Source organism: Mandrillus leucophaeus, unplaced genomic scaffold (assembly GCF_000951045.1).
Source record: "Mandrillus leucophaeus isolate KB7577 unplaced genomic scaffold, Mleu.le_1.0 Scaffold5, whole genome shotgun sequence".
Lineage (NCBI taxonomy): Eukaryota > Metazoa > Chordata > Mammalia > Primates > Cercopithecidae > Mandrillus > Mandrillus leucophaeus.
The window spans coordinates 14,176,871-14,196,614 of NW_012105364.1; the positions used below are offsets into that span (position 1 = coordinate 14,176,871).

The following is a 19,744-nucleotide window of genomic DNA, read 5'->3' on the forward strand; positions in this document are numbered from 1 at the left end:
ACCAGATGGCTATGTCGAGAGTATTCACAGTTTCGGTTTCTGCTAGTGTTAAAATCAGTAAATAAACTGAGACTCTTAAATCTTTCTGACAAACCTGTAGCCATGCCATGTGCTCCTTCCAGGTAAGTTTGTCGAGCTAGTCTAATAACTCAAACTCTTACTGGAGTTTTCTCCAGAGAATGCTTTTTATTTGAGTAGGTAAGTGCTCAGAGCCCAGGAGATTTACGACGGTTCAGAGACATAAACACAAACTGCATAATAGGTGTGAGGTGTGTTCCAACTGCAGCCCTCTCACCTTCTGTTAATGATTATGGGAAGGGAGGCATCAATACAAAAACAGCCGACTTGAGGGCTCTCAGGTTTGCAATCTGATGAAGTCTTCTGGTGCCAGACCAACTTTTGGGGTTGTCACATGGCTTAGTGAAGCAGCTTCCAAAATGGACTGAAAACCACAATTTTGATATACTGGGCCAGATGCCAGAACGGAGTCGGAGTCCAGCCGGCTGGGTAAAAGATTCCAGTTGCTACTTTAGCACCAGTCTATTGTCTGAAATCTCCAGGGCACACTCATGAAACCAGCACCAGACAAACACAGTGGAGCCACTTTTTAATGCTGTTTTGGGGAGAGAACTAATATTTGCCTTATAGGTTAACTGAGTTATGGCAGGCTTTGGCTGGAAGGAGTTTTCCTTCAGGAACTGATTTGGCCCTCAGCATATCTTAATCTTATGCTAATTGTTGGCAGTCCAGGGTGGGGTTCGGTGCTGGAATCTTACCCTTCATATTCCACTCCCCTCCTTGCCCCAGGGGTTCTGATGAATAACGCATGTACAGAGAGATCTGAACCAGTTTGGGCAAAGTATCAGGTTTATTAAGTATAAAGCGTCCTAGTATTGTTTTACTATGCAGAGTGAAATTTCTTATTTCTTCCCCTTGAAATGAAGACTGAAGGCTGATGAAGCAAGGTTGATCTGATATATCTACCCAGTTTCAGGCTCAAAACCTGGGCCAGAAAGAAGTAACTAGGAAGAGGCAACAGGCAGTGGAGAGGAGAGCTCACTCTAATTGAGGACACTGAGATCTAGGAAGAGAAAAAGTGGAACCATCTTTTGAGTCACCCACTCGTGATGGGGACCAACTGGCTGGCCACTTTTTTTCCGCAGGGAAGGAGCAACCAGTGAGGTGGGAAATAGAGAAGCATATTGTTCACCACAGAAGGAAGAAATGAGAGTACAGAAATGTCAAAGGAGATCTTCACTTGCTTGGGCAGAGAAGGCAAGTTACTCAGTTCTGCTACCTACTGTAAAATGTAGTATTGCAAGTCCTCAAAATAGACAGGCAGGCAGATTAAGAACCTTCACAGAAGCTATTGACAAAATAACTATATTGCAAATCCTCTGGATTGTATTCGGAGAAAAGACAAGCTTTGCAGTGATAATTAGCGGTGGTGTAAGAGGAGTGGTTAGTATAGGACCTATTAATGCCCATGGGAGCCCTGTCCATTTCTGCACTTAGAAGCCATGTTGAGACAGAGCAGAGTTCTTCACCCTCAGCTGTACATGTTAACCCGATGGAGCAGAGAGGATGATTTCACCAAAAATCATAGTGTTTCTAAATAATGTCCGCTTCTACCTTTTTAACCTTAGAACACATTATTTGGGTTCCTTTTCTGTTTGTGGTTTCCTTTGGCAGCATTAAAATTAATTCATGATTCCTCACACATTGTCACCTCAGGCAAGTGGCCCAGAAGAATATCAGGTGGCCTAATCAACGTGAGGTTGGAAAATTGGATGGGATTTAAATCACAAAATAGATAATCAGCAGGTGGCCTAAAATCAATAGGTTGTATTTGAGAAATATAATACTGCTGTATGTAGATGCTCATAAAAATACTGAAGAAATATTTTGATTCATATACTATTCACAATTATTTGTGGATAGATTTGCATAGATTTTCAGGCTTGACAAAACAGGTTATGACTGCTTGCGATGGCATAGAAATAAATATGCTACATTTTTTCAGAATAATTTAAGTGATTTGATAACCCTTACCATGGAGGATTATTTTTGGTAATTGCTTGCTTTAAGGTGTGTCTTGCCTGGAATTCAAAAATGAACAACAGAAAGGAGTTGAAAGTCATAAATATATTTAACAGCTGGAGAAAATAGAAGAGCCACCTAGAAAGATTAAGTTCAACCAGGATTGTTTCCCTTAGTTTTATGCAGTATCCTCCAGCGGGTCTTGAAATTTTTTTGAGGCTCCTTTCCTTATATTAATATTTAAACTGTACTATTCAGTAGACTAATCAAACTTTGCAAAACAGCTTAAATAAAATATCCTTTCACTACAATTGTAACAGCACCATAGATTTTTAAAAATCACATACATGAAATAAACAATTCTGTAGGTCTTGCAATGAAAAGCAAATTTCTCACTTCTCTACCATTTTCCCCTCCCCGGGGATAACAACTTTCACCTCTTTGACCTGATTCTTTCAATATTTTTCCTCAATTTGTTAAATATTAATACTGATGCCATTGCTTTTTAATTTTAAAAATTTTAGGCATTATCTGTGATCTTCACCCCAATCCCTGCACATGTGTACTTTCTTATCCTTTCCATTTTGAATATAGGTATCTCAAAATTGTGGTTAGGTCACTAGTGAGCTTTTATATTATTATGACACATAGTGTTATTTTTGCTAAGCTATATGGTAAACAGTGATTATTTCCCTTTTCCTCACTTGCCTTTTCTCCCCACTTAGTTTTCTTTTCTTAAATTTTATTATAAATCGACAAATTACAATTATATAAATTTGGAGTACAAAGCAATGTGATGTATACAATATGGAATGATTAAATCAAGTTAATTAACATTCCATCACATGAAATATTTACCTTTTTAACGGTAAGAACATTTAAAATTTACTCTCTTAGCAATTTTGAAAACTGTATTATTATTAACTATAGTCACCATAATGTGCAAACAGTTTTAAAAAATTATTCTTCCTGTCTAACTAAAACTTTCTACTCTTTGATCAACATCTTCCTATTCCTCCTCCATCCTCAGCCTCTGGTAACTCACCATTCTGTGAGTTCTCATTTGCTTAGCTTTCTATGTGCTTGTCGTGAATCAAACTCCGAACCTCACCAGTTTTCTAAATGTCCTCTGATGAATGAGAAGTGCTATCAATTCCATGTTTTTGGCACAGTGTCTTGCAACATCCCCTGACCTGTTCCAATCTGGAATGGTTGCTTTTATACTTGGTGCCCCACCGTCCAGGGATCCTCTTGATCTTCATCCCAGGGATTATAGTTTCCTTGTTTCTAAATAGAGACCTCATTTTTCTGAATCTTGTGTATTTCTCATTTCTGGTTTACTGTCCTGTTCCAGGGAAGCACATACTACTGTAGCTTCTTGATAAACAGTATATGTAAAGTAAATTTTTATCAGAATTCACCTGTTTTACAATAGCGTCATCCTACTCTGATAGTTTGGTTAGGTGTCAAATTGTAGGTTAGAAATAATTTTCATTCAGACAGTCAAAGACATTTCCCCATTGTTTCCTAGCTTCCATGGTTATTACTGCAACATTCCAGACCCTTTTTTCCTCTTGTATCTTTTAGAATCTTTTCTTTCTCTGTAATGTTTGGGAACTTCATGGTAATGTGACTACATGTGGGTATATTTTCATCAATTGTTCTAGACATTCAGTAGCCTATGTCAGTATAGGAAACAATGTTTTTGCTTGTAGAAAAACATTTTCAAATTTTTTTTATTGATTTCCGTTCTTCCATTTTTTTCTCCTGAATTTTCTATTTTATGAACATTGGATCAACTTTCCGATTCTTTAAGTTTTGTAACTGTTCTGTTCTATTTTATTTTGTATGTTTTTCTCCAATTTATGTGTGATTTTCTTAATTACATCTTTATAGATTTCTATTGAGTTTTTCATTTTGCTAGTATACATGTGTATGTGTGGACCTGTATATGTGCGTGCAGGTGCTTGTGTATGTGTATGACTTCTAAGAGCTCTTTGTATATTTCTTTGCATGCTTTTAAAAATGAAATAACTTGTTTTAATTTTTGTGTGCTATGTTCTCTTATCATTGTATATTATGTATTGGTCTCCTATTACTCCTTTAAAAAATTCTCACAATTTGAGTGGTTTAAACACACATGTACCATCTTACAGTTCTGGAGGTCAGAAATCTGTAATAGATCAGCAAACCTGGGTCCCTTCTAGAGACTCTAGAGGAGAATTGGTTTCCCTGCCTTTTCCAGCTTCTATAGGCTACCTTTTTTCCTTGACTTGTGGTTCCTTCCTCACATCAATCTGACCTTTGCTTCTGTTGTGATATCTCCTGTTCCTCTGCTTCTATTGTCAGATCTTCTCTGACTGTGACCCTCCTGCCTCCCTCTTGTAAGGACCCTGTGATTACATTGGGACCCTATGAATAATCCAGGAAAATCTTCTCAAGAGCATTAACTTAATCACAGTTGCAAAGTCCCTTTTGCCATGTAACATATTCATAGGTTTCAGGGACTAGGACATTATAGTGGGTTGAGTGGTGCCCCCCAAATAGACATATATCTATGCTTTTTTTTTTTTTTTTTTTTTTTTTTTTTTTTTTTAAGATGGAGTACTCACTCTTGTCTCCCAGGCTGCAGAGCAGTGGTGCAATCTCGGCTCACTGCAACCTCTGCCTCCTGGGTTCAAGCAGTTTTCCTGCCTCAGCCTCCTGAGTAGCTAGGATTACAAGTGTGCACCACCACACCTGGCTAATTTTTTTTTTTTTTTTTAATCTGAGATAGGGTTTCACCACGTAAGGTGGGCAGATCATTTCAAGTCAGGATATCTATGTCTTAATACCCAAAACCTGTGAATGTGATCTTGTTTGGAAAAAGAATATTTTCAGATGTAATTAAGAATGTTAACAAGAGATTATCCTGGATTATCTGAGCGGGCCCTAAATCCTGTAACAAGGGTCCTTATGAGAGAAAGAAGAAGAGACACAGACACAGAGAAGGAGGAGAAGACCATGAGAAGACCAAGGTAGACGCTGGAGGTGATACCATAAGGAATGCTTGGAACCAGCAGAAGCTGGAGGAGGTGAGAAGGGATTTGCCTCTAAAACGTCCAGAGGGAGTGTAGCCCTCCCAATATCTTGATTTTGGACTTCTGGCCTCCAGAACAGTAAGGCAATAAATTTCTGTTGTTTTGAGCCACCCCACTTGTGATGCTTTGCTTTGGCAGCCCGAGGAAACCAATACAGATGTGGGCATATTAGAGGAGGTGACATTATTCTAATACAATGTATCAGTGACATTTTCTGAAATTTTCCTCCCCCTGCTTCTTCCAAGTTATTTCATTGTTTTTCTTTGTCCCTGTCATTTTAGAAACTTGCGTCAGATGTCCAGTAATCCTTGGTTGTTGCTCATGATTATGAAAGAGTACTTAAAAGCCAATTAGATGCTCAGACCATGTGGGTGGGACTTATTGACTTTGGGTTTTAATTTAGGATGATTTTGATGGGTGATATTATTGGCAAATCTTCAATGTCAGTATATTTATGTCTTGTCTCTTAGGTTGGTCAGTTTCTCCAGAGAAGAATATTTTAGTCTTCTGTTTTGATGATATTGGCTAATGTTCTTTGGTCTAGTAGAAGAGAGTTTAAGAAGTCTTAGCATTTACTGTCTAAATTTTTTTTTAAGATTGATATCTGAATTCTCACTTTTCTTGGTGTCCTTCAGTCCAAATACCCTGTATCTTACATTCTTCAAAGAGTGGAGCCACCATCTTCTGCTGGGGTCCCGTGGACACTTGTTAAACTCCCTTTAGTGAGGGAAGTAATCTGAGGGTTTAACTGCTTTCTAAACGTTCAGCCAGTCCTTTTACTTTTTAGTCTTACTTTCAATTCAACTTACAGGGCTTGTAGTGGTCCCAATTTTTAAGACTTTCAGAAATATTTCGGTGTTGAACAGGTGGCTTCTTGACCTTCCACAAATGGCTTAGGATTCTACTTACTTGAGTCTGATAATTCAGTTATTACTCAGTTACCTGCTTTACAGTTTTCAAAGCTATGTTGCTGTGTTTCCTGTATTGTCTGTATTGTTCTTTGTCTTTTAGACATATGTTCTTAAAACATTAATTTACTATTGTTATTGTGGGCTTTTGGAAAAGAGCAAAGTAAATATTCATGTTTAAACCACCACCTTTAACCAGAAATTCCATAAAAAAGACGTATTTCTTAGACTTGTCATTGTTACTAAATAGGTCCATTCAATGTCAGGACTTTTGGGGTTGTGTTTTTATTATTTATTAAATGTTTTCACTTTTGTTTTCCTACAGAATCTGATTTTTAAAATATCTTGATTATTCTTTCAAAACTTTTAACCATCTTAATGTATATTCATTGTAGAAAGATTAGAATATTCTAATAAACAAAAAGAAAATCATTTGTAATCCCAGGACCAGAGACAGTTTCTGTTGACATTTTAGTGTGTTCCTTTGATTTTTTATCCTCAATTTTGTGTGTTTTATACATAAGTATCATAATATACATATTGCTTTAGTAATCTGTTTTTTCATTTGATATTTCAAAACAACACATTGTTTTTGATTGTGAGGATTTTATTCAGTTTTGTGGATTCATGAGTAGATGGGCACAACACTTTGTTGGAAATTCTTGATCCTAACTCTTTGAACTGAGCCACCCTTGTAAGCCTCCTATCATCTCTCAGTGCATCTATTAGAGGTATTAGAAGCCTCAGCAAGAATCCACCACATAAAATTATTATTTTTTGTTTGATCATGCTCATTTCTGTGGCAGTTTTTTTTTAAAGTCTTGCAAGCATACTGTTTCCCTTGTTGAATGTCCTTAGAATGCCACCTAGTCTGGCCAGGGATTGTTTATCCACAGTGTGAAATTTTATACTTTCCTACAATTACATTGCAGTAGTTTGCTCTGACACCATCTAAGCAGGTTGACTAAACAGCAACTTCAGCCATCTTCACTCCAGATAGTCTACTAGCTTGAAACTAGGAATACAGGAAGACAAGAACAATGGACAAGAAATCCACCCATAGTGAATTTGTAGTGCTGGGAAACAGCTGATCTTGTCAGGATCACTGCCTAAGGGCCATGGCCAGTTAAGACTTGATGTCAGCTATTGAAATATTTCCCCGGCCTAGAGCAGTTGCTCTTTGGTATTGATGTTCAGTTGCAGTAATTCTAGTAGTTGCATGCACTGTCTGGTACATTATGAGGCCAATCATATTTGATCTGTTAGTTCCATGTTTCAAATCATGATTATTGAAAATAGATTCTGTTTTAAATGTGCACTGGCAGTTGATAAAACCAGAAATGAATTTTCTGTGTTAATTTAGCTTTCCAGACTAATCATCTTTAGTGTAAAGCAATTAGGAAAGTATCTTTGAGAGAAAGTTGAATCACGTGACCAGGTACTGAAAATATAGCGCTCACTGAAATAGTTTGATAACCTAATCTGGGAAGATTAGAATCAGAATTGAGGACAACTTTTATTACTAAGAGATGTGAGAAATACAGTAAGCAAATGAGTTACAGTGGTTAGGTTTATTTCTGAAGCAAAAACACTCATGATTCTGATGACTAAACTCAGAAAAGCAATAGTTCTCTTCAAAAGGCAGTTTCAAAAGTGTGACTAATCAGATTAGTTTGTAAGAAATATGACATTTATTTTCCTTTTGTGACTATCATTATCCTGTCCCTGATTAACAGCATCTTTGTATCGTGTTGACAATGCAGTTACTTCATGGCTGTAAAGCCAGACACACATCTGGATAATTAAACATTTTATGAACCTTCGCTGCCCATTTATGGCAGCCTCCAAGATCTACTTGTTGAACTTGTGGTTAAATTCTAGACCAGTCTTGCTGACTGATAATCATGACACCAAATGACATCTGCCACCATTTCTTTAGGGTTTCTGAACCTCCTCTTTCTTTCTCCTTTTAATTTTTATTGCTGTCATTTCTTCCCTTTCCTTATTCTTCTCATGTTCTTTCACTATCTCCTTTGTCTTTTATTTTGGAACCGTAAGAATGGTGCTTTAAGCTTTTGAATTCTGTTCCCCAACAAGACTTTAGCCAGCACGCACCTTTCAGTACAACATAGAAATAAACATGGCAAAGTGGAGCAGATTCTGTCAAGGTAACAGTCATGCTTTTGCTTTTTATTTGCATGGTAGGGACAAAGGATAGAATTTTTGTAGTTTATCCTCAGTTCACTAAATTGCCTTCTGTCTGTGGAGGCCAAAGACAATGAGCATATCTAGTCAAATTTAGAAAATCCTTTAGAAGATAGAATGTCACCATTGCATTCTTTAATCTTCCTAGTTTTTCAGTGTATTTTTTAGAAAAATATTCTTCCCACACACCTGTAATCTCAGCACTTTGGGAGGTCGATGTGGGAGGATCACTTGAGCTCAGAGACGCGAGACCTGCTTGGGCAAAATGACGAAACCCCATCTTTACCAAAAATACAAAACTTAGCTGGGCATGGTGGCACACGCCTGTAGCCCAGCTCCTCAGGACGCTGAGGTGGGAGGATCGCTTGAGTCCAGGAGGTCAAGACTGCGGTGAGCCGTGATTGTACCACTGCACTCCAGCCCAGGAGACAGAGTGAAACCCTGTCTCAAAAAATTAAACTAAAAATAAATAAAAAAGAAAAAGGAAGAGAAAACTATTCTTCTATAGCATGAGATAGTTGGCATGTCAGCCAGACTGCACTGAAAGAGTATTCAAATTCTCTGAGCAATAAAGGATGAATATAAACTTTTAATTTCTATCAACTTTTAAGCAGGTAACTGTCTCCATTTTAACAATGCTTGTCTTCCTTGGCAACCATCTCGGTGGTCTGCATTTAGATGCAGTGAACTTCTGCTTGAAAGTGCAGTGCTATAAAGGAACATCTTTTGCTGCTTTGTGCAGTGGTGGAAACCAGGAAATGGTCAGATGGAGGCTCAAGAAATGTGTTTATTAGGTCTTCTGACTATGCTGTATCGGCAAAATGCAAAACAATGGGTGATGGGAGTAGCCCAATCAGGTCATCTCTGAAGTTTCTGCTTTCCCAAGTAAATAGTTCAAATTCCTCTAACAATTACTCAGAGATGCTATATGCCAAATCCATTGCTCAACTGTAAGTGATTTTAAAGTCCCGTCTTTAGAGGTGAACTTGGCACAGGATAGCACTGGGTCACAGTGACCCCTAGGCAGTCAATGTCCCACTGCTTCTCAGGCTCCCCTTTGCCCCACAGGTATCTTTTTCCTAAAAGGGTTCCCTTCAAAATTACACCCCATTCCCCTTATTTACTCAGTGCATGGAATTTAGCCAGCTGTTGGTAGAAAAACAATGTGATAAAATTCACTCATATCGTAAATGTCTAATAGCCCCAACCCTCCCAAAGATATTAGCATCTTAAGAGAGCCTGGAGGTTAATTTAAGTGATTTCACTAACTGAAAGGATTTCAAACAGTAGAATGTAGTAAAATAAAGAATTTTGGACACAGTAGGGAGTCATTTGGTAACAAAGCAAGAAAGCTTTTCATTTGCTCTGAATTCCAGACACAGCTTTGTACAAAAGTATGAGTATCAATCTTGTGCTTTGCAGTGCTCTTTATACTTCCCAGATTCATATTTCAAAATCATATGTAATGCTACTTGCAAAATTAAATTAAATGCTACTTGCAAAATTAAAGAATGTATCTGCTATCTTGGTTTAGGAAAAAATATGCAGAGAAATCTTTTAGCTAATGCACAGTTTTAAAAAAATTATAGAATTGGTGAGTGTAAAAGACACAAGTACCTATTTGAAACTCACCAGAAACAGATGTCTCCTTACCTCTGCTTTTCAGTGAAAATGCGATCTCTCTACCCATAGCACTTCCAGTTCCATAATTAAATTCAGTTGCATTGTTAATGTACTGTTGACATTAACTTGTATCTCATATACACAAGACTGGGAATACACACATGCTAACTTGAAACAGCTGTTTGCAAAATTATTACAATATGGCATACTTCTTTTAACCATTATGTCCTTCTATTTAAACATGATTTGCATCTGTAAGCACTTATTATATACAAAATTAAAGGAAGATTTATAACATAAAAATGAATTTTGATGCTGCATTCATATTGCATTTGGTGATAGTATGGTAGAAAAAGAAAGCAAGTAGAAATATTTCTATGGGTCAGAAGCCATGCCCATTGGTCTATATGCTGGAAGGGCAGGGTCTGCATGAACATCTTCCCATACACTTTAGGCTCCGATAACTTACATCTCTGAATGGGGCAATCAGTATAGCTTCTTTCCTGGCTCCTCGATTTGTGGTGTCAAAATAGCCGACTCTTCCAGATAAGTTATGTGATACTCCCTGCTTCTTTTAATAGTCCCATTTCTGGCTAGCTGATACCTGAAATTTCACAACTAGAAAAGTCTTACTTTGTCCTCTCTTAAAACTTCAGTTCTCTTATGAGGGCTTGAGATACGGTTCATTTAGACATGGGCATAACTTCATCAAATCCTTTCCAATTTTGCTAGGGGCAGGGTGGAGAGAACATCTGCTTCTTCTGCGATGAGCGAGGTATAGGGGTACAGCAAAGAGAAGGCCTGAAGCACCATAGCCCCGTGCAACTGCAAGCCTCAGGGCCCAGCACCGGGTGTCAGCAGCTCCCTGAACTTCTAGCAGCCTCCCCATTGAGTCTAGGAGGACAACTTCCACATGTACCTGACATCTTCCCCAACTACTTCTTTTGTACTCCACCTCAATCCCGACTGTAAATATACTAAAAACCACTGAATTTTATGCTTTAAATGAGTAAACTTCATGGTAGGTAAATTGTATCTCAATAAAACAGTTAAAAATAATACATATACACAATGGGAACAAACATTGGGTACTTGCTAAACAGGGTATCAGGAAGTGATGTTATTAATACTATTTCTAACATAGTGCTTTGTCAAAGCCTTTTAGATAACTTCTATTTCGAGCACAATTTTTAACTCCAGAAAATGCTAGAGTTTGTTAGTGCATTTGTTTGTTGTTGTTGTTGTTTTTTTTTATTAAAAATTCATGAGTGTCTCTCCTGTGCCAGGTAATTTGTTTCTAAACTGAGAGTGCAAAGATTAAAACATAGTAATGCTAAGTGAAAGGAAGCAGCCAAAAAATACCACATATTGTGTGATCTTATTTATAGGAAACATCCGGGGTCGGCAAATCCATAGAAACAAAAAGCAGATTGGTGGTCACTGAAGTCTGGGGAGTGGAGGCAGGAAAAGTTGAAGAGTGACTGCTATGTTTCTTTTTGGGATGATAAAAAAAATTCTAAAGTTAGATTATCACGGTGACCGCAGAACTGTAAATATACTAAAAACCACTGAATTTTATACTTTAAATGAGTGAACTTCATGTAGGTAAATTTTATTTCAATAAAACAGTTAAAAATTTTGCTTATCCACAATCAAACAAAATACTCAGTCCCTTCTACATGGAGTTTACATTCTAGGGAGGACAAACTTAGACAAAGATAAAACGTCTGGGTTAGGGGTAAACAGGGAACGCCAAAGGAATGCAAAGAAAGAATACTTTGATCAGTATGTGAGGAATCAGAGAAAGATTCCTAGAGGAGATAGCATCTGAGCTAAGAAGTAGTGAACAGAGAAAAGAATGAGAGAGAACAATGTTTGCTGAACCCTTACTTTACATTAGAGATTGGATAGTAGAAAGATGAACGGCTCAGGGTAATCAAATAGATGATTGTAGGTAATTATATTGTGAAAATGCTATAATGGAGGTGGACACAGAAACCATCTAAGTCAAAAAGGGGAAATGAAAAGGGGTGGAGGCCAACTAGAAATCTGATTTGGAGGGAGGAAGTTATGAGCTGCAGAACTGTGATCGTGCTGGGTGTCCTTCACCCAGCGGAACCTCTGCCACAGTTTACAGGACTTAGTTATGCTGCCGCATAACTAAGAATTATGACTTACCCCTCAGCGATACTGAGGATCACACTGAGTCATACTGAGGGGTGTGACTTACCTCTTAGCCACCCATCTCAGCATTTGCCAGTGAGAAGGCCCTGTGAGATCAGAGGGCAGAGGCAGGGCATGTGGCTGGAGTCCCTACTAAGTGTGATTCCCATGAGTGAACGTTACTGATCCATTTACTTGCATCGGGGCACAGAGTGGTCCTGCTCTCTTTCTTTCCTTGAGTTCTCTGTAGTTTTAAAGTTTAAACTATAGTTTATAGTTCTCTCTAGTTTTGGAACCCTCGTGACTCCATGGTCCAACATTTCCTAGTATCTTCTTATTTTGGCGATTTCTGGCAGTTGAGTCACTTGTCATCTCTTGAGAAAAGCATCTGGCAGACATCTCCCTTGACACATCCCTCCCTGCTCCGTCACTGCTTGGCGGAGGCCTTGAAGCGCATTCCCCACATGTTCAGACAAGCACCTGGTGAAGGCATCTAGAGATATAGAACCTGTTATACTAAAAGTTTTAAATGCTGCTATAAATAAAAAATAAAAGGAATGTTTTAAAGGAACTAATTCGATGGATATAAGATTATTTGATACTGCTCCATTATCTATTTCATTGTGTGTGTATGTGTGTGTGTGCATACATTTTATCTATACATATACACACACCCATGTATTTATACAGTATGGATGAGTTTGTATTTGAAAATAATCCAGAATTCCTGTTTTCAAGTCTTTTATTTGACACACACTCTGCCCAGGCACAAACCAGGCAAGGTTTGGCGTTGACCCACCAGTTTTGACTTTCCTGTCTGCAGAGGCAGCATAACAAGTCATGATCAGTGGTGAAGGGAAGGCATTTATTTTCACTGTATTTGATAACAGTTTGCTAAAGACTGCCCAGGGATGCTTCCATTGGAAGAGAAATCGACTTCAAGAAGCTCAGTACTTCAAAGACTTATAATGATCCCAGGAAAGAGAAAAACACCACATAAGCCAATCACCCACTTTGTGATTGTACATTCTTCTGGGAAATAAGAACCTGAGATGCAATGTCTGTATCAGCCTCATCTCAGAATCCATAAATAATTCATGGAAGGTATGAATTTATTTATAGGATAGGTGGCCAAGAGAGAGTTCCGGCTGTTTACCAATAACATGGCTCTGGAAACTCCATCCTATTGAAATAATTCCTGTTCTTGGCAGGAGTAACTTGAGCTAAGGGTGTATCCACACCCTTTTAAAAACATGCCATTGATTTTGCATAACTAATATGAACATTGAAATGGGTATTCTATAGAGGCAAGTGTGAACAGAGATCAGGTTTTCCCCAGGGGGTATGCACATGTGGTGGAAACTGATGGACCCAAATTTGTGCCATTTGATGACTAAACTCATTTCGGGCTACAAAGGCATTGTTTCAGTTTTCCTTCATAGTATTTTTAATTCAGACCAAATTGTATCTTACAAGTAGAAGAAGTAGTTGCAAATAATTCCATGCCCTGCCAATGACATAGGCACTGATTTTTAACAAAAGGCTCATAAACTCTTTTTATGATACTGTAATACTGGAGAGCCTATGCCCATTAAAACATAAGCTTCATGTTACATGTAATTAAGGCAAGAAGGAGAACATAAAAATGTAAGCTTTAAAATGTATCTTGTATTACATATTAAATGCACACAAAAATACTGCGTAAGTTCCATTTAAAAGGCAAAGGTAAGGACAAGCAGGAATGATCACAGTAGATGAGTGAGCCCTTTGGTGAAAAAATCAATTTGTAAAAAATGGGTTTCTATTTTAAGTTCTCAAGGATATACTATATCGATGATTAGAGCACATTTTCTATTTTTCCTGATTTTAAATCAGAAAATATCATTAGAGTCATATCCACTTGCTATTTGATTAGTCTAGGTTGTAAATTTTGGTCCACTAAAGACTTAAAATTATTATTTGCTTTTTCTTTGGAAATTGGACCCTCCAATGTGATTTACACTAAGAAGAGGTTGAAGAGATGTCCAAGAGCTGTCAGAGGTAGCTAGAAGGTGCTCATATGTATCCATCCCCAAACCCAGTGGAGGAGAGTTTCTCCTGGTGTGAAGGCCTATGCTGTAGCTTCCTTTCAATCCTGCACAGACTGTGATGTACCTCATGGACTATCGTAGGCTGCACTGCATTCAGTGTTGGCATTTTGCACTCTTATTTCCATGTATTTATTGAAAAGCAACACAAGAATTCTGAATCCCAGATATCCAGCTATTAAGGTAAAAAGATCTACTGTAGACCAAACAACTTCTTATACCTAAATGGAGATTAGTGGATACATGGTTATATTACAAGTTACAACATATATTTGTTTAATTTTAGTGTCCTTAAATTTTTTTCTCATATTCAAATTTATGATTTAATTTTAAAACCATACCAATTATAGACCAAACAAAAATTTGAGACTGGAAAGAAAATTAAAATGTTTATCTTGATGGCATACACTGAGCTTTCAATCTGCATATTTTGAACAGGCTTTATTATAAAAAAGAAAGTGGAAATACAATTGAACAAAATATATAAATCAATCACATACCATCATTCAGCTGTGTAGCTTAGCGCTAAGAGCTGCATCAAATAGCTGCATTTCACCAGCTCAACAATAAAATAAGTCACTATATAGTTGAGAATCAATTGAACACATTTTGTATTTATGAAACCATGTTACTTCTGAATTCTTATGTACCAATAATCAATTGTAAATATTTTGCTTTTAAAACATATCTAAACATGGTAATGGATTTCATAGAAATTACTCTTTTATATTATAAAAAGTATAATTTTTTATTTCATATGATAAAATGAATCATATGATGCTACACATAAATCACCTTAAGAAGACATCTTGGTTAGAGATATTAAATGTCTACTCATAACCTAATCTACAATAGAATATTTTTCCCAGATATATTACCAAAAGGGCTAGAAGAAAAGTCTTTGAAAAACAAAATTTTAAAAAGTCTTCTGCGGAGAGTGCTACAGACTTGGGAGAAAATACCACTCAACATAAATCAAATCCAAAACCTAAGCTACCTAAATATTACTACACTGTAGGAATCCTTTTATGGTGTTTTCTCTAAAAGTGACACTTTTTATTAAAACCAACTATTAGTTGGTTTTAAGTAATTATTTTTATTTGCCTTTCAAATAGACTTACACAATTTAAATACTCTTGATAAGTTTTCACAGTAATATTTGATTATGTATCTAGTGTGTTAAAGCATAGTGATCTGACATTTAATAGGGCCATAAAACAAATTCTTTACATTTCAGCAAGCATAAAGAAAACAAATGGAATACCATTTTAGGAGGACTGCATGGTCTATATGAATTAGAAAAAAATGAGTTCTATATCCCCCTACATCAAGTGAATGAATCATGAAAGAAATATGGAAGTTGATAATAGCAGTTACTGCAGCAATAAAAACATGATAAAAGGCTTTTTGACAGTATGAAACCTTGGAAGTTGTGCCAAATACAAAATCTTGTTTGTAGGTGCTGGCAGTATCCTGTTGTTTTTAGTAGGTCTTTGGGGGTTCCCGACAACTTCTGGTTCATCCCCTTAGGCTGAAGTGATCTATTAAAATGCCTTAGTTTCCAAGAGCAATAAAAATCATGGCAACTTTAAGTACACGTTTAAAAAAAAAAAAAACAAAACAAAACTACAGTGGCATTTGGAGAGTAATTATTCCTTGATCCACACAAAATGGTGGAATCTGCTATGCTATCATTTTGTGCTTGAACACGTATTTTTGAAGTTATCAGTTTATACCAGCTCACTCAGTCATTTTTGTTCATTTTAAATACATTAATAGCCACTGGTTTTGGTGAATTGGGGGGATTTTTTTATAAGATAAAAATTCAGATAAATTTTAGATAAAGACAATTGTTTCAGCATTTACTCACATGGAGGAGCCCTTAGGAAAATACTTAATAAGATCCTAACCATGATTAACTATCTAGACTCTTAATCTCACCACTATATTAGACACCCCTCCCTACTCTGCCAAAGCATTATAACTTTGAAATAACTCTTACTGGGTTACATAATTTTGAGCCATTTCTATATTTCTTCTTGGAATTCTTCCGTGAAAGGAAACTAAAAGAAGACATTTCATATGGAGAATAGTACTAGTTTTTTCTCCATAAGCATCATGGGAAATATTTCTCAAAAATCAGTAATTTCTTCCAACACATTCTTAAGTAGGAATCACTGCTCTGTAGAGAAGACTTCTAGGCACATGGGCAAATAACACAAGGAAGACTGAATGACCCAAATGCAAACCCACCCAACCAGCAGGCAAATGTGAGCCCTTCTTTTTCATGCCTGTGCAGGATCTTATCTGCCTACTTGGGTGGCTGGCAAATAGTACACTGTGCTTTTAAACACACACATACACACACACACACACACACACACACACACACCCGTGCCCACCCACACACAAGATCAACAGTGATGCTTGGAAATGTTTATGCAGTTATTCTTGACTTTTAATGTTATAAATGTTTTCTTTAGTTTAGTTTGGATTGGATTCTAATAAATTCTTACCAAAATAATACATTTCCTGTAACTTTTACACCTAAAAATACGTTAAAATGCCTACTCCCATTTTTTCCCCTTGAAATTAGGAACTTGCTAAATACGTATAAACACATGTGCACACACATACACATACACCTAGGTAAAATAAAATGCAGTTTCAGTTAAGGAGCAATTAAAATGATTCTTGGCATTTAAGTGTCTTATTATTGCTATTATTATTATTATTTTAAAAAAGCTTGTCACTACAATACATTATCTTCATACATTTTGGTCATTGCACAGTGGGAAGTTCATCTGATCATAAACTTAGAGAATATTAGGCTTAGAAGGGACTATCTAGTTAATCCTGTTTAACCACGCTATAATACTTGAATCCACCTGAAAATATCCCTGCCAAGTGGTCACTGTTTGCGTAGTTGTACATCTTCAGTAAAAAAGAAAATAAAAGATACTCTACAAACACAGACTATTACTCGTAAGACATTTATTAGCGATATTATTACAATTGTTTCTAAAATCCATTATTATTTCAGCAGTGAAGAGGCAAATACCAGAGTAACCTCAGTCAGATGATTACGGATAGGTCAAAATAAAATTATAAGAAATACTGACTGTAAAACTGCTACAGAGTACACAGTATGTTAAAACATGATGGAGAGGCTGCACACACAGGCAACGTTTTATGTCATTAAAAAAAATCACTGAAAATCTAAAAATGATGTTTGCCTTTAAGCGTATATTAGAAAAGTCTTATTTTTAAAGTTAATACCGTATCATTCTTCTAAAAAAATTATCATCTGTAAGATGCAGATTTGTATTGTTTATATCAAACGATATTTGCATTTATGTAAATATAATTTAAGACAGTTAAATATAAATTCGTGTTTATCTTCATATAAAAATATATATAAAAATAGAGTATTTAAAGGAAGTGGATATTCATACAAAAGAACTGATCAATCAAAATAAGTGTTTTTTTCTTGTACGGTAGTGAAATTGAGGTATTTATATATTTGGTAATTTCAGCCATGTATTGAATTAACCCTCTCAGCTTCCCACCCCACCCAAAAAAGACAAACCTTTAAAATCCATTGTAACTGTGTGATGTTATCTCACAACAAAGCATTTGTATAATAAAGAAACTCACCATTTTGAACCTAAAGAGATAGAAGAGATAGTTCTCACTACTAGAATTAGGTATGTATTATACGTATGCCACAGTTTTAATAAAAATAATAATTTTATGTCTACTCTAAATTTGGATTTGACATAGTTGCTCAGGAAAATCAAAATATAGATACTAGTAACATAATACTATTTGTGGACATATGCAAATGCTCAATGGGAAAAAATACCTATGCATTTGAGAATGCATAATCCTTTGCAAAATATTTACATAAAATGTAATTGTAATTTTCAGTTACATAGGGCTGTAATGGCAAACACAAGATTTAAATAATATCATCAATGAAACATAGTAAAGTAATACATGAGGCACTAAATTTTGTTACTTACTTTAAAATTATGTATTTCATTAATTCAGACTGCAGTTACCCATCCAAGTGCACAGATAGGACAAGAGGGAATGTTTATGAGAAACACAAGAAGTGCAAAGTTAAATATATTGGTGTTTTAACGATAAAATATTTCACTTTATATCTCTCTCATAGAATCTCTTCAAATTCCCTTGTGGAACATTCCTGTTTTTTCCTTTCAGTAATACAATTTAAAAAGTATAGGAAGAACTGTTTTTCATAAGCATTAGATTCACAAAGCCTAAGCCATCATAAACACCACATTTTCTCCTGGTGAAGAATGCAAGCACAACCTCTACTTGCCAGTGGAATGTAATTGGCTTTTCTCCTTTTCAATATTGATGTACCTATAGAGATGGTAAGACAAGACGAAAGACCATTATCTTTTTTCACATAATTCAAGTGTCTGTATTTCTCTTTATTATCACAATGCCATACCTGGCCCACAGTGGTTCTGGTTAATAACTATGCTTCAAGTAACGTTTTTCTAGGTATATCTTTCACTGTGAAATGGACTTGTGTTCAAGGTCACATCTTGAATTCATAAAGCTGTAAGAAGAAGTGTTATCATTATTTAACTGTGTGTGTACTGGTGTGCATGCATGTGCTGGTGTGCACAAGTGTGTGTGGTCAATCTCAAATGTGTGTGATGCACAGCTCTTGGCTCCTAGAACATTGTCCGGGTGAGTAGCTTGTCTCCAGCTCCAGATTCAGCTCTCCTGCAGGGCGCCTACATAGTCCTTTTATTTACACACATCCTGCTGAGAAGGATTTCAGAACAAACCTGATTTATTGGACCTCTGACATGATATGGAGATCGAAAATTTGTTACAGTGCTCTGTTGTAGTTTGCTTTGATTGCTGAAATATCTTCCCAGGATATGATTTCTTGATCTTTTCATTTTAATAAAGTTATATTCTTTGGATAACTTTGATTTCACTACCTGCAAATGAAGAGCAAGAAAACTGTGAGGCAAAATCAAGAATATCTGATCCTTGCATAACTAACTCTCAAACTTGAACATGCATCTCTGCCACACGGATGTTGCCAAAAGGGCATGAATATGACTTACATAACCAGGAATGGCTCTAACTTACGTTTCAAAAAAGACCAAGGTTAAAATTCAACTTTGTCACTTTTCTTACCTCATTGCAGCTGCCTCCAATGCAATTAAGGAACAGTCTCAGATGATTTATCTGCCACTCGTGTGTGTGTGTGTGTGTGTGTGTGTATGTGTGTGTGTGTGTTTTCAGGCCAGGCACACTAACATACAGTTTGACATAGCACCACAATAGGAAAGGCACTGGTGTGCCTTTGCCAGGCCACTGATTCAAACATGGTACCCTAAACATGTCATGGCACTCTTCTATAAAATGGCAATTAAAGCTATTTTCAGAGAAAAGAAAAAATTTTTTTCCATTGCAGAAACTGTTACTTTTAGTGGTTTTGTTGCTCTGGGCACTTGCACTATTAAACTAATAACTTTGTATATTTAGATATATATATGTAGATTTAGTTTTGGATCTTTCTTTCTCTCCTTCCTTTCTTTCTTTCTTTCTTTCTTTCTTTCTTTCTTTCTTTCTTTCTTTCTTT

General features: G+C 36.4%; 1 protein-coding gene across 2 annotated transcripts in view; it reads right to left on the reverse strand.

Annotated features, from left to right (window-relative positions):
* Positions 1–17,083: 17,083 nt before the first annotated feature.
* Positions 17,084–19,744, reverse strand: part of CPED1 (cadherin-like and PC-esterase domain containing 1) — a 327,742-nt gene continuing 325,081 nt past the window's right edge. For both annotated transcript variants that reach the window (XM_011995975.1, XM_011995976.1), the window contains exon 23: positions 17,084–19,094. In XM_011995975.1, the coding sequence (XP_011851365.1) occupies positions 18,882–19,094 (213 nt within the window). In that variant the 3' untranslated portion in view covers positions 17,084–18,881. The remainder of the gene's footprint in view (positions 19,095–19,744) is intronic.